The sequence below is a fragment of the Terrapene carolina genome, unplaced genomic scaffold (genome assembly GCF_002925995.2).
Source record: "Terrapene carolina triunguis isolate 2854851 unplaced genomic scaffold, T_m_triunguis-2.0 Scaffold210, whole genome shotgun sequence".
NCBI classification, from domain to species: Eukaryota; Metazoa; Chordata; order Testudines; family Emydidae; genus Terrapene; species Terrapene triunguis.
The window spans coordinates 11,385,502-11,401,483 of record NW_020664561.1 but is presented as its reverse complement, the minus strand read 5'-3'; the positions used below and the strand labels follow the sequence as shown (position 1 = coordinate 11,401,483).

Genomic DNA, 15,982 nt, shown 5'->3' with positions numbered 1-15,982 from the left:
GTACTAAGAGAGCCAAGGATGGGCTTCCCTACAGGAATAAAAATAAGGGTTTGTTTTTGAGGGGTTTTTTTTTTTTTTTGTGAATTTATCTGTTTTCCCATCTCAGCAAGAATGAGCAGAATAGGATATCATACAAATAAACTAACACCAGAAGAGAAGTTACACCCAGTTAATACCTCCACCAGTAAGCAGATATGCCACCTCCTGGTCGCTCAGTTAACAGTGTAGAACTTCAGCTATAGAGTACTTCAAGCCTATTCACACAAACATGAACCCTAAAGTGAAGATTTGTCTCATTAGAAAAAAAATGAATGCATATTCAAACCTTGCTGGCAAAAAAGGAAAGTCATTCGCTGGACAGTGTAAACTGGACTACAATTGCAGAACAGTTAACCTCAATTTAGAAACTCTAGCAAAAGCTCCATTTAACAAAATGAACATCTGTCCAGTTTGGGGAATAATTTGAGTAATGGAAAAAGACTGTAATAAGGATTTTTATGCAATGTTAAGATTCTGGCTCAATAGATAATATATTAAAACCTTAATGCAAATTAATGGTTTCTCTTACTAGAGCTGACTTGGTGGCTTTGAAGTGCTGTGAAATATGAAACAGGGCAAATAAGATCTTTGTGTCTCGCTCTTTGATGGTAATCTAAATTCTGCAGACGGGCTAAATCGACATACCTCATTGCTGCTCAACATCATCCTCTACTGGCTGAATAGGAGTTAGTCAATGGAGCTCTGTTCAGCCTTGCCAGCTAACCTGAATACATAAGTGTAATGACCATTCATGTTCCAGACCCAGATTCCAAAACCAAACCATTATTTCCTTCATATAGAGGTACCATAGGTTAGGGAAGGCACTATGGTATTGTATGTAGCTGGGCTTGGAATGCCAAACAGCAGAGTGTATAGGATTGAGAAAAATATAATACTGAGGGACATGTTTTTTTAAAAAATATCTTGCTGAGAGTTTTTTTTTTTTTTTTTTAATTTAAAGAGATTTTTCTAAGGCACTCATCAGCCTAGTATCTGAATGCCTCACAAACAAATGAATTTATCTTCATAACATACCTGTGAAATGAAGGGTAAATTAATTCCCTGTAGTCCAGTTTGTGTAAAGATATCTCTTGAGCAGAATTTTTAACTCCTGGGTCTTAGCTCAAGGGTAACAGTTCTCCCTGAGCCATTAAGATTTAATGATCCATCACATTCCACCTACTGCTAAATACAGATATTTCCCCCTCCAAATGTTCTAGTTATTTTGATTGCGCAGGAAGTGATGCTTCCATGATGACAGTCCATGCCAAATCATCAACACAATCAAAAATACCACCAAGAAAAAATGAAAGCTAAGTGCAAGAATGAAGATAATTCTAAAAGAATCACCAAATACTATGGGGAACTAGGGAGGCCAGTGAGATTCCAGGAATATAATAAAATATTGAGAAGCATAATAAGTAATTTACCTTTTTCTAAAGATATTATCTGTGAACAATTCTTACTCCTGAAGAGTAAAAAAAGTCAATAAACCTGCACCTGCAACAATCAAGACCAATGTGTTGAAAGGTTTTTTTAATTTTTTTCTAATTCATAAATACAAAAGAGGAGCAAGGTTCCTCTTAAACATCCAACAGTGCACAAAACAGTCAAGTCTACAAGAGACAACAATTAACAAATAAACTTCCAGTAAAGTAAATAAAGCATCCAAGTGAAAAAAAAAGGGACATCTGGAAAAATGAAATGGATGGGAGAGTTTGGTCTCTCCTCACCTTGGAAACAAGCTCTGGACTAGAGAGCCACATACAGGATTCCCTCTTGAGGCTAAATTCAAACAATAATGTTTTGCATATGTGTATTATACAGATATCTCCAATGGAAACATTTGGAAGAGACATTAGTGGCAACCTTACCCAAGATAAATGAACCTTGATATAGCCTTCCATCTGCCAGTCAGCCAGGCCAAAGCAATAAGAGATACCAGATTCATTTAGATACAGTCCTTTTGGTCACAGTATTGCCCAGCAAATTGGTATAAAAATACCCCCAAAGTTGAGTTACTCCTGGGGGAATTCTGTGCATCTGCGGACATGCAGAATTCATCTCTCTCGCATCATTTTGTATTTTCCCCACATAAAAAACATTTTGCCTAAGAAGTGCTGGCTGGTCTAGCGCCACAGCGGCCTCTGGTGGGCAAAACACAGAACTGCAGCACTTCTTAGCAAAATGTATTTTATGCAGGAAAATACAAAATTCTATGTCCACTGCCGCAGAATTCCCCCAGGAGTAGAGTTCATCACAGCACCCTACCTGCAGAGCCAAGTTAGGACAGAGTGGGGCACACAGGGTTGCTGGCGGGGGGGGGGGGGGTGTCACAGACTGGGATTCAGAATGGCTAATGGGGAGGACAGATTGGAGCATGGGCTCAGAAGCTAGTGGGGTGATAGTGTTGAGCCTGGGGATGGGGATTGCAGAGACCCAAGGAGAATGAGGGGTGTGTGGAGAGGGGCAGACATGCCTGACTGAATGGGAGAGGCTTGGGGTCAGCCAGGGTCTGCATGGGTTAGGCTTCCCAACACCCTAACAATTCCCCTCCCCCACCCCCCATCCCCAAAAGAAAAAACCTCCCACCCACACCCAACACCCTCCAGGTTTACTCTCAGGCTCCTTCCCTCTTCCTCAGCTCTTCCATTACCCTTGACTCCCCCAAGCCTTTGCACTGCTTCTGACAAGTGCAAGAAATACAGTTCTGTATTGCAATTTAAATGAATGACACAAAGTTCTGTATTAATATGCCTCGTAAGGAATCTATTTGTCAAAAAAAATTACCAGAATCTTTTGTTTTTGGCTGTATTGTAACAGACATACTTGGTGACAGATATTTTGAAATAAATTACCAAAATAATTGTAACAGGCATGATTATATTGTGTTATATTGACAAATAAAATATGCAGAATTTTCAAATATTGTGTGCAGAATTTTTTATTTTTTGGAGCAGTATTCTCCCAGGAGTATAGGGTGGACTTTTTAAATGGGCTTTACAGACCATTCCAGATAAAATACCCATGATCTTAACATTCAGCATATGGCAAAGGACCTCACCAGTACAGGGATGTGGGCATGGGAACAATGCTAACAAAAGAATAGGCTTTGAGTTGAACAAGGTGGTGAGGCTTCAGAGTGTTCCTAACCCTCATTCACCCTGCAACGGAGGTCACTGTCCATGTAAGAAATTTAAGATTACGTGGGTTCAACAGAAGTTTTTGTCAGCTTTGATGAAAGCCCCCTCTATTACGGAGGAAACTTTTTAACCGATGGTAACTGAGTGGTTAAAAATACAAAGCTGTGTGAATGTAATTGCAGAGACAAGTCAAACTGACTAATTCATGGCAAGTCAAAATACCTGGCACATGTTCCTTGATGGAATTAATCTTAACGATAATCAAGCAGTTTTTGTATGATGCAGGTAAAGGGGTCCTTGTTGGTTTATTTGCCCCACACCACAAACTTGTTATTCTCAGCATACTTCTCAGTTTACTTCCAAGATATCCAACACCAGAGTACCTGCTTAGAGTCACCCGGGCTGCAGAACTCTGCTTCTCTATCAGAAACCAGGATGTTAGGCTTGTGGGTATGGATGAAGGCCAGATGCATGCCTGGTTTTGTGTGATGTTCCAGATTCTCATCATAATGGGACTGGCTTAGCCCATACGCAAACAGAAATAGAGGTTTACTCACCTGTACCTACAGTTTGAGATGGACTCTACACATTCAAACCCCACGGAACACTTCATAGAAGTGTCATTGGAGTACTCTCACATGCCTTCCTGCTCCTCCTCATTATTCCCAAATGTTCTGAGGGTAAGGCTATAAAAGGGAGTGTGGCAATAAATTCCTTCCACAATTTCCTCAGGTCTGCAACTGTAATAAGGTCTCTGATGACGAGGGGAATGTAAGAGTGAGTGAGTGCTGCTTCTCCAAGTGACCTCTACACATTCCTACTCTAGAGATAGTCTGATAGAATTCTGTGTCACAGTACTGGTTAATTCAACTGTGACTGAAAAACTGCTCTACCAAATTGTGCATTGGACATGGATGTTAAAATTAAAGAAATAATATTTAGTGAATTTGTGTATAGAGCTCCAAGTTGCAATTCAGCAGATTTCAATAATAGAGACATTTAAAGCATAACAAAGAGGCTGACTTAATCCTAGTGGAGCATTTCTTAACCCTCACGGGAAGAGGAACAGTCTAGCTTGTATTCTCTTCAATACATAACCCTAACCCATCTGGAGAAGCATTGGGAAGAAATAGCCTGACCCTTACAATTCTCTAAAGGATATGAAGAGATATGGGGATTTTCTGCAGCCTTTGGTACTTTTTAAATAATAAGATAATGCTCTTTTAGAGTAATGTGTACAGTCTCTATTTATCCAAGTGCATATGAAAGCTGGGAAAGAATACTGGTAGAGCAACTGATTGTTTGAGGGAAGTTAGTTACCGCTTTGGGCAGGAATATAGGATGTGACGAAGGATCATTTTGTGTTTGTGGAAAACTGTAAATGGTGAATCCACCTTCAAAGCCTGCAGTTCCCTTACTCTTCTGGGAAAACGTATTGCTATGATGAACACTGTTTAATAGATTAAGAGGGAGCACTCACTCATAGGTTCAAAGGTTGGTTTTATGAATTGAGTGAGGACTATCAGGGGTTCTCACAACAAATTTTTTGGTGGCCTCAGAGTGTGGCCACCAACTCTTGCAGGTGGCTGCTCTGACAATTTTTCCTAAAATATTTTAACAACTTTAAGAAAAACAAATATGCACATATACATATCCAAATCATTGTAATTTATTTATGTAGGTTTTTTTTTTTTTTTGCAGACAATAATAAAAATGTACTGCTGTCTCTATTCTTTACTGGACTTAAATAGAATAGAAACACAAATAAGGTGCTTTGCACATTCTTGTCTTTTTTTGTTTCTTTTGCTTTTTTGGTTGTTTTGTTTCTTAAGACTTGCTAGCTTACTAAATCTGCTGTGAAATATGATATTAACAAACATACAAATATCAGTTTTCACAGCAGACTTACTTAGCCCTGACAAGCCCAGGGACCAAGTAAGCCCTGGATAGAGAGATAGGTACGGAGGGAGTGCGGGCCAGGGATGATGGGGCACTGGGGGAGGCAGTGGGAGCCAAGGGTGATGCGGGGAGAGCTCAGGGCAAGAGCCCACCACCGCGCAGCCGGAGAACAGAGCCAGAAGCCCCATGGCTGGAGCCTGCCACCCACCGTCCCAGGGCTGGAGCCTGACTTCACCACCCCCAGGAAGCTGGAGAACTGACTGGCTGCCTGCTCCTCCAGCTGGTCTCTCTCCAGAGGGGAAACGCTATCCCACACCAATACCAAGATTTCAAAGAGGGTTTGGAGGTATCGTGCACAGTTTCTCAGTGCATAAGATGATAGCCACAGGAAATCTGACATCCTTGAGTATCCTATTAAGCTACAAGACAGAAAACACAATAAAAAAATTGCCATTCCTCCTGGACATAGTTCTACTATGGTTTGAAGCCACTAAAGTTAATACTTCCTTCTTCAAAAACATATCTGAAAGACAGGTACGAAGCATTAAAAAGCCTGTCAGACAGTCAGTGAGACTGATAAAAGATCCTCCCAATGCTGAGAACACCAAGTAGCCTCAATATGTTAAGAAACCTGAAATCCCCAAAACCAATATGCTGGACCACCCCAAGTCACACATTGGAGAAAAATACTGTGCTTCACTACCAGGACAGACACTGAAGTCTCAGCAACAAAATCAAACCAAAACACATCTAAATAGGGTCTGGCATATCAAAGCAGAAACTGACATGTCAGGGTAGGAACCAGAACACTGAAAAAGCACCAAAACCTCCTCCCTCAAAAAGAAGTACTGAAGCACTGCAGAGTATGTGGGAGCATTCAAGGCAAAGTTCTCAAAAGGAATTTAGGCATTTGTACTAGACAGACAGACCTCAGTTCCTTAGCATAAGACTGGAAAAGTACGGATAAGTGCTATAAGGATACATGAGCATCTCCAGAAGAGCTGAAGTAATGCAGATGCACAGTCTAACAAGGAGTTCCTGCATCAATTATAGATCAAGAAGGAACTAACTGAAGCATTCGGAGAAAAGGCTATTATAAAGAGGACATCCAGCTTACACTCTACACCAGTGGTTTTCAAACTGCAGGTCGCCACCCAGTACTGGGTGGCGGAATCTAAGGCACTGGGTCGCAGTGGATCTGGTCAGCACTGCCGACCGGGCCATTAAAAGTCCCGTCAGCGATGCTGCCCAGCTAAGGCAGGCTAGTCCCTACTTGTTCTGACCCTGCGCTGCGCCCCGGAAGTGGCCAGCAGCAGGTCCAGCTCCTAGGCACGGAGGCCACGGGGCTCCACACTCCCCTTGGCCATGAACCGGCCAATGGGAGCTGGGGGGGGGGCCCTGCCTGCAGGCGAGAGCTGCGCGGAGCCGCTTGTGCACCTCCGCCTAGAAGCCGGACCTGCCCCTGGCTGCTACCGGGGCGCAGCGGAGTCCGCAGTGCCAGGACAGGCAGGAAGCCTGCCTTAGCACCCCCACTGCACCGCTGACCAAGAGTTGCCCGAGGTAAACCAGTGCCCCAATCCCCTACCCCAGCCACCCCCCAAAAAAACTCAGAGCCCCTTCCTGCACCTCAAACCCCTCATCCCCGGCTCCCCGCCAGAGCCTGCACCCCCAGCCCAGAGCCCTGACCCCCTCCCACACCTCAACCCCCTGCCACAGACCTGAAACCCCTCACCCCAAACCCCTCATCCCCAGCTCCATTGGGTCAACTAGATCGCCAGAAAAAAAGTTTGAAAACCACTGCTCTACACCACTACTGCTGCCCTTAAAGGTTACCAATCCTCATGACCTAAGGGAATTCTACCAGTTTCACACTGAGGAGCTAAAACCTGGAGCTAATCTTGCTCAAATGATATTATAATTCAAGTATTATAAACCATATTTTACAGATGAGGAACTGAGGCAAAGTAAAAGTGACTTGCCCAAGGGCAACAAAAATGATTAGGACTATGGAACAGCTTCCATATGAGAAGAGATTAAAAAGACTGGGACTGTTCAATTTAGAAAAGATGACTAAAGGCAGTTCTACACTACCACTTAAATCAATCTAAGTTGCATCACTCAGGGGTGTGAAAAGGACACCCAGCTGTGCGATGCAACCTAAGCGCTGTCCACTCTGGCACTACATCAGCAGGAGACACTCTCCCATCAGCACAGAGCATCTTCACCAGACATGCTACAGTGGTGCAGCTGCACCGATGTAGTGCTTCTAGTGTAGACCTGCCCTAAGGGAGGATATGACAAGAGGTCTATTAAACATGAATGCGATAGAGAAAGTTAATAGGGAATGTTATTTACACCTTCACATAACACAAGAACTAGGGGTCACCTGATGAAATTAATAGGCAGCAGGTTTAAAATAAACAAAAGGAAGTACTTCTTCACATAACGCAGTCAACTTGTGCAACTCATTGCCATAGGATGATGTTAAGGCCAAAAATGTAACAGGATTAAAAACAAGAACTAGATAAGTTCATGGAGGATAGGTCCATCAATGACTATTAACCAAGATGGTCAGAGAGACAACCCCATGCCCCAGGTGTCCTACACCTCCAATTGCCAGGTGGGACTGGACCACTCAACATTGCCCCTTTTCTGTTCATTCTCTCCAAAGCAGCTGGCATTGGCCACCGTCAGAAGATAGGAAACTGGTCTATATGGACCATTGGTCGGACCCAGTATGGCCATTCTTATGTTCTTAACACAACACAGATCTCGAGTCCAATGCTGTAAATCATAAAACCACCTTTCTGTAACATACCAGGGTACAATCCAGACTAATGAGCAGCTGTCACCCCTGCCCTGCAACTTTGGGTGCTTTACAATGCCTTGCTGAAGGAATTTCTACTTGGGCTGTTCACAAACAACTTTCCAGCATGCAAGCCACAACTTGAGTGTGTGTGTGTAACTGCAGCCTGCCAGCCATAGCTGGATTACTCTCAGGCTCTTATCAGTCTTGGTTATACTGCAGGGGGACCCCAACACACTCCCAGTCTTAGATTTCCCCCCAGAAATGTATGTCCTGTACTGTCCAGCCCAGGACCTGGAGGAAGTCAGCACCTGTGACCGAAGGAACCACAGAGGGCCTCTTTTTGAAGCCCTGTGGGTGGGAGGTGGGGAGAAATAGGGTTGTTAAGAGGGGAAAAGAAACAGCACCAAAAGTATAAGTATTCCCACAAAAAGATAACTTGTTGATTGCTTACGGCGTATTCTTCTGGTGTAACCTTGAGAACGTCGAATACCACTGCATCAAAGCTTTTCTTCAGTTCAGCAGAACCTTTGTCACTTAAGGATTCAGAGCTGCTACTCTTCTGTCAAAATAAAAAAAAAGAACATAGATACAGTTCTCTTTTCAAAACAAGAAGAAAATGTTTATTTTCAAGTGTCTCTTTGTTGCAAGAAACATTTCTATACTGCAAATTACCCTTGTGTGTGTAGCATATTAGGACATGTAGCATATTAGGGCCTGACCAAAACCCCATTGAAACCAGAGAACCTCAGTTGACTTCAGTGGGCTCTAGATGATGCTCATAATGCACAACATTTACACAGAGAGAATTGGCATTAAAACTTGCTTACTCAAGGCAAAAAATGATTTCTACTAGTCTTAGATTTAAAAAAAAATCACTGCACAGGGCGAATAGATACAAAGACTGGTCAAGAAAGAGCTAACATTGAAATAAAATGGTAGTTGCAGGTAAGTACTAAGATGATAAAATGTCAGCTATCCTACCTCCTTTCTTAAGCACTAAAATCACTGCAATTACAAAATAAATTTGATTTTTGTTTAGACCTTTTGTAGTGATTGGGTTAGCAGACAACATGAAAGTAATAATTAATAAGACTGTAAATCAGTTTCTTTCTTAAACTTGAAAGGATACCAGAACTCCAAAAATTACTTACAATCAAGATTCTGGATATCAGATATGCAAACTATCCTAGTGGATGGAAACTGAAATGTTGCTCTCCTTCCCCTTTCCCAGCCCTCCCATTCCTTTATCTTTCTGGTTTTCTGCCTTTTTCTCTCATTCTCTCCTGATTTTTTTTTTTTTTTTAAAGGGGGGAATGTCAGTAAAATATAAAAAAAGATACAGACTGTATACAAGTGTCCTTGCTAAATGCAACTATATTTCATAAAATATATATGATATTTTACACAATAATCTTGGACACAATATGTCTGCATTGTACATACAGCAAATTGTGGGATCTGAGGGGGAAGCTGGGTTCTTACCTTCTCAGGAGTTACCACCAATAATGGTTCTGGCAGCCAAACTTCACTGTTTTCAAATTATACTTTTAGTAACCAATCCAGCAATAACTGTCCCAGCAGCTGCATAAGCACTAGTGCAAACTACATTTGGATGTTCTCAACATCTTTCCATGAAAACCAGAGCAAGCAGAATTTGTTTCTGTTATAACACTGCTCTACAGCCAAAATGCTTCTAAAATAAATGTAGTCAAACTTTACTAATTTTGGGTCACTGAGAACGAAAATGATGCTTAAAATTGTTGATTGGCTCTAGTTTTCAAGATATGCTATTGGGTCAGTATATACGACCCTTGACTTGGGAATGGGGGAGGATAAGTGAGTTATAAAGGGAAGGGATCTCAATTTAAACCAGAAATGACTAAAATACATCTTTGACTGGATCTATGAATAAATCTATGACTGGGTTTGGACAGTACTGGCTTTTTAGGCAAAACAATGAATGATGCAATCTGAAGCTGGTATTGCATCATACATGATATGAACTGCATCATGTTATTCCTAGAAGTCATGGATGACGCAATCATAACGAAGCTTACATCACTCTGCTGAACAAATTGCCCTATATCAGCTCTAGAAATCATACAGTGTCGTGCTCTCTTATTTGTCAGTGTTTGATTTTGCAAAGGGACACATTTCTGTTTAGCCAAAGTGAGCAGAGATGCCTCGTACTTGTGTGAACAGTGCAGATAACTTCTGCTATGTTTGTGGTGAAGTGACTTTTGCATCACAAAAGCGCATTGGCTGCAAAATTGGAGATCAGGACAAGAGGTGGGCCCCACACATATGCTGCAACACTTGTGCAACAAATCTTCGCCAGTGGTTGAACAGGAAAAGGAAATCTATGCCTTTTGCAGTGCCAATGATTTGGAGAGAGCCAACAGATCATACCAGCAATTGTTACTTCTGCATGGTGCCTCCAGTTGGGAAAGGTGTGTCAAAGAAGAAAAAGTGGACTGTGCATTATCCAAACATTCCATCAGCTATACGCCCAGTACCCCACGGAGAAGGACTGCCTGTTCCTGATGCACCAGAATCGTTCTCACTTGAGTCAGACGAGGAAGAGGAAGAGGACGAAACTTCTGGTCCTGAACCATCAATGTCACAGGACCCACATTTTCTCCCATCCTCCTCCTCTGAACCACACCTCATAACACAAGGTGAACTGAATGACCTTGTCAGGGATTTGGAACTACCCAAGAGTAAGGCAGAGCTGTTGGACTCCAGACTACAGCAGTGGAATCTCCTGGCAGGTGATGTTAGGGTTTCCATGTTCCGTGACCGTCAAAAGGATCTTGTCCCATTCTTCTTCATGGAAGGTGATCTTGTAGCCTGCAACAACATAGATGGTGTGATGGCAGCCCTCAACATCGTTCACGATCCAGATGAGTGGAGACTGTTCATTGATTCATCGAAGACGAGTCTTAAAGCTGTTTTACTGCATAATGGCAATGTTTTGCCATCAATTCCAGTTGGTCATGCAGTCCATATGAAGGAAACCTATGACAACATGAAACAACTTTTGAGGTGCATAAACTATGACCAACATCAGTGGCAGCTTTGTGGCGATTTGAAGGTTGTTGCTCTCTTGCTTGGTCTGCAGACTGGATACACAAAGTACTGCTGTTTTCTCTGCGAATGGGATAGTGGTGCAAGAGATTCCCACTACATCAAGAAAGATTGGCTACTCCGACAGTCATTGGAGCCTGGGAGGAAAAGTATTCAGCATCCACCACGTGTTGAATCAAGGAAGATTTTGTTACCACCCTTACACATCAAGCTGGGTCTGATGAAGAACTTTGTCAAGGCCATTGACAAAACACAAGCAGCTTTCAAGTACCTCCATGGAAAATTTCCAAGGTTAAGTGAAGCTAAGATAAAGGAAGGTGTCTTTGTTGGTCCTCAGATTCGTGAACTTCTTCGAGATGATGCATTTGACCATGCACTGCGTGGCAAGGAAAAGACAGCATGGAAAGCCTTCCAGTTAGTGGCAATAAATTTTCTCGGAAACAACAAGGCAGACAACTACAGGTTGGTGGTGGAAAACCTCCTCAAGGCATACAAAAGCCTTGATTGCAACACGTCACATTTTTTGCACTCTCATCTAGATTTTTTTCCACCGAACTGCGGAGCAGTGAGCGACGAGCACGGCGAGCGATTTCACCAGGACATTGCAACAATGGAGAAACGCTTTCAGGGCAAATGGAGCCCATCAATGCTTGCAGACTATTGCTGGACAGTGACAAGAGATGCTCCATTTAATGAATACAAGAGACAAGCCAAGAAGCGCCGAGTAGACATTGAATAGGACTAAACTATGTACATAATAGTTTTTTGCCTTTTGTTTCATAATAAATTTTATTTATATAACCCTTTTGCTGATTTTTAAAGTGTTACATAAACAGGACAGGTGAAATATTATCATGTAAAGCAACCATAAACACATGAAAAGACCTAGGTTTACAATTTATGATTAAAACTCTACTAGCTACACAATATACATAGACATAAAATGTAAAAACTTAAATATCTTAGAAACAGTAGCCAATCAGTTGTTTTAATTGTCATATTTGAATTCAGCACATCAAAATACATAATAAATAGCACATTTTATCTCTGAAGCAGACGACTTCTCAAAAATTGTAGACCAGTGTAATCAGTTATATAGCCCAACTTCTAATTTTCCACATATAGCTAGGTACTGGGACATCTGGAAATGGAGTGAACTAACCCAGCTGAAATTTTAAATAATAGAGTCCTCTCCATTTTTTAAACTTATTTTAAAGAGCTGTTGGAGCAGAAAAGCACAATTATGGCTGTTACAGTAACTACTACATTACTGTAACGGTATAATCTCTTTTCAACATATGCATCAGGAAAACCACACAGATTTGCATCTTCAGCAACCTGCATGATGTGCTTCAACAACATTTAACGTTAAAAGTTAATATTAAAGAACAAAAAGATTGTTTTTTCCAATTGTCTACAAATAGAAACTGGCTTCCAATCACCAACGTTAGGTTCCTGTAATACTGCTTTGTAACGTCTGAACCCTCAGATTACTGTGCTGAGTAAAATGACAGCAACTCTCTCTTCTTAAAAGCCCTTTTTATTGGTTTACCAGCACACAGAAACAAATAACTGCTTCACTGAAGTAGCCTGGAATGATCAGCCACTTTTGATACAACTCAAATTATTCAGAAGAAAAAAAAGTAACTGAATAAGCAAAATAGCAGCTCCAAAAGATCACACCGATACAGACTGCCACTGTACTTAAAACTTAAAGACGCTTGTGTAATTAAACCCAATGGTATCTCAGCCTAACAGAGAGGCAGCCATGTTATCAACAATCAGGCTTTAAGGCAGCATTCTCTAAAGGGTTATTTTATTCCAAATTATATGACTAAGATATGACTAAACCTGAACTATTGGCCTGCAACTAAACAAATCTCAAAATTGAGACTGACTTGGTATCCAGTTTCCAAATACATCACAGCACATTTAGACTGCTTTCTAAGAGTGCAATATCTCAATTGTTGGAGATATTTGACCTGATCTTTACTGTCTTGCACCTTGTGTAGTCATTTAGTCATAAAAGAAATCCAAACATGTTAAGATAGGAAATGTGATAGGGCAACCAAGCAACCTTAAATCTGCCCAGTAACACTACTTAAAAAATATTATTAGGATTAAACCTTGGGGTTTGTGGTCTTAGATTAAACAAATTTTTTAACATTCGATTTTTTTTCCTACCACCTGACGCCATATTTTAAATTTTTACACTGAATCTCAACTCTGAATTTCCTGGATTTATAACATTTAGCTTGAGAATAATTACAACATCCCTGTCAATTTATCCTAAATACTGATTTGTAATCTCAATTTTAACTCCATTTTAATATAGTTTGTCTTGAAATCTTCTTGGGCTGTTGATTTAAAAAAAAATCATAACATTAAACAAAAGTCTCAAAGAACTTTTATTTGATATTTCTAATTATTTGAAAATATGAAAAATCATCCTTTTAAATTCTATGGATAGATTCACTGGTATACTCTAGCTGTATTATGCCACTCTGGAGAAGTACAAAGCAGCCAGGACGTATTGGCTAGTTTAGCTAGGTTTACAGCTACTCTTTTTTGCCAGTGCAGCAGAAAACAACCCGAGTGTACCCCTCATTTTTACCCTCCTCCCTATCTTCTAAATTGCTCCTTCCAGCCCCCTGAACACACATGGTTCCGTCTCTCTGTTGAGTAGATTTGGTGCAACAGGTGGCTTTTGAGAAGAAATATTTAGGATTAATGATCATTTTTGCCACTGTTTTTCATAATTCAGTTTATCTGTCAGAGGCTGGTGCATAAAATCTCCTTCAACAGAAACTCACAAAAAAAATTGCCCTTTGTAAAATAGCCACTATCTTACATTTGCAATGAGAGTGAAGCCAACCAAGCTTCCTCAGGGAAGATGATGGAGCTTTATGCTGTCAGGGGGCAGATACTCAGGACTTTACTCTACACTAGATACTTCCCTCCCAACACCCATTGCTGGGTGGATGCCATTATACAGGTATAGAAATGTTCATACTGGTATAGCTTATTCCAGTTCAGGAAGCAAAATAAACTATACCAGTATAAGTGCACCCATGCTAGGATTTGTACCAGTATAACTATATTAGTAAAAATCAACTCCTAACCAACACAGGTCTACAGATAACTTCTAGTGTACACCAGGCCTTAGTACCACTCTTCAGTGAACAGATGCCTTTCTCAAAATGACCACTGAGGTCAGCTAAGGCTTCAGTCCAATACAGAAGAGAGGGAGATGGCAGCCACTTTGAAAAGGGCAGTTTTTTGTGGAATTCTCTACAAAAGAAATTTGTTCTTCATCTCTACTGAAGAAGAAACTTTCAATTATGATTAACACAGTGGGAAAAAAAGCCCATGAATACCAAAAACAATCTACAAATAATGTGGCTTATGCACAAGATTTCAGTAAATTTTAACTATGACAGATTTGAAGAACCTATTATTCCATTACTGAGATCATGAAAGAACAAAAGATCGGCCAATGGGTGCTAAGTATTTCAAAGATCATAATTTAATTTTTACATAATACTAATTTTACCTCAAACTAATGCATTTGCTTGTAAAATTCTCAGAAAATTCATTCTATACTCCCGGGGTAGTCAATTGGCATACTTCGGGCCAAATTCAAACTAGAAGACGTTTTTGAACAGACCCTGAAATTGTTTTATTTACTCATCATTATTGTTGGGGGTTACATAAGTGATCTCTCTCCTGCCATCCATCTCCATCCTCTGACAAATAGAGGCTAGGGACACCATTCCTTACCCATCCTGGCTAATAGCCATTAATGGACTTAACCACCATGAATTTATCCAGTTTTCTTTTAAACCCTCTTATAGTCCTAGCCTTCACAACCTCCTCAGGTAAGGAGTTCCACAAGTTGACTATGCACTGCGTGAAGAACTTCCTTGTATTTGTTTTAAACCTGCTGCCTATTAATTTCATTTGGTGACCCCTAGTTCTTGTATTATGGGAATAAGTAAATAACTTTTCCTTATCCACTTTCTCCACATCACTCATGATTTTACATACCTCTATCATATCCCCCCTTAGTCTCCTCTTTTCCAAGCTGAAGAGTCCTAGCCTCTTTAATCTCTCCTCATATGGGACCCGTTCCAAACCCCTAATCATTTTAGTTGCCCTTTTCTGAACCTTTTCTAGTGCCAGTATATCTTTTTTGAGATGAGGAGACCACATCTGTACGCAGTATTCGAGATGTGGGCGTACCATCGATTTATATAAGGGCAATAAGATATTCTCAGTCTTATTCTCTATCCCCTTTTTAATGATTCCTAACATCCCGTTTGCTTTTTTGACCGCCTCTGCACACTGCGCGGACATCTTCAGAGAACTATCCATGATGACTCCAAGATCTTTTTCCTGACTTGTTGTAGCTAAATTAGCCCCCATCATATTGTATGTATAGTTGGGGTTATTTTTTCCAATGTGCATTACTTTACATTTATCCACATTAAATTTCATTTGACATTTTGTTGCCCAATCACTTAGTTTTGTGAGATCTTTTTGAAGTTCGTCACAGTCTGCTTTGGTCTTAACTATCTTGAGCAGTTTAGTATCATCTGCAAACTTTGCCACCTCACTGTTTACCCCTTTCTCCAGATCATTTATGAATAAGTTGAATAAGATCGGTCCAAGGACTGACCCTTGGGGAACACCACTAGTTACCCCTCTCCATTCTGAGAATTTACCATTAATTCCTACCCTCTGTTCCCTGTCTTTTAACCAGTTCTCAATCCATGAAAGGACCTTCCCTTTTATCCCATGACAGCTTAATTTACGTAAGAGCCTTTGGTGAGGGACCTTGTCAAGGCTTTCCGGAAATCTAAGTACACTATGTCCACTGGATCCCCCTTGTCCACATGTTTGTTGACCCCTTCAAAGAACTCTAATAGATTAGTAAGACACGATTTCCCTTTACAGAAGCGACGTTGACTATTGCTCAACAGTTTATGTTTTTCTATGTGTCTGA

At 40.9% G+C, this 15,982-nt stretch overlaps 1 protein-coding gene across 6 annotated transcripts in view; it reads right to left on the bottom strand.

The window, feature by feature from the left end:
• Window positions 1–15,982, bottom strand: part of LOC112105868 (ras-specific guanine nucleotide-releasing factor RalGPS1) — a 294,309-nt gene that overhangs the window by 227,557 nt on the left and 50,770 nt on the right. For all 6 annotated transcript variants that reach the window (XM_026655681.1, XM_026655680.1, XM_029912319.1 and 3 more), the window contains one exon: window positions 8,342–8,449. In XM_026655681.1, the coding sequence (XP_026511466.1) occupies window positions 8,342–8,449 (108 nt within the window). The remainder of the gene's footprint in view (window positions 1–8,341; window positions 8,450–15,982) is intronic.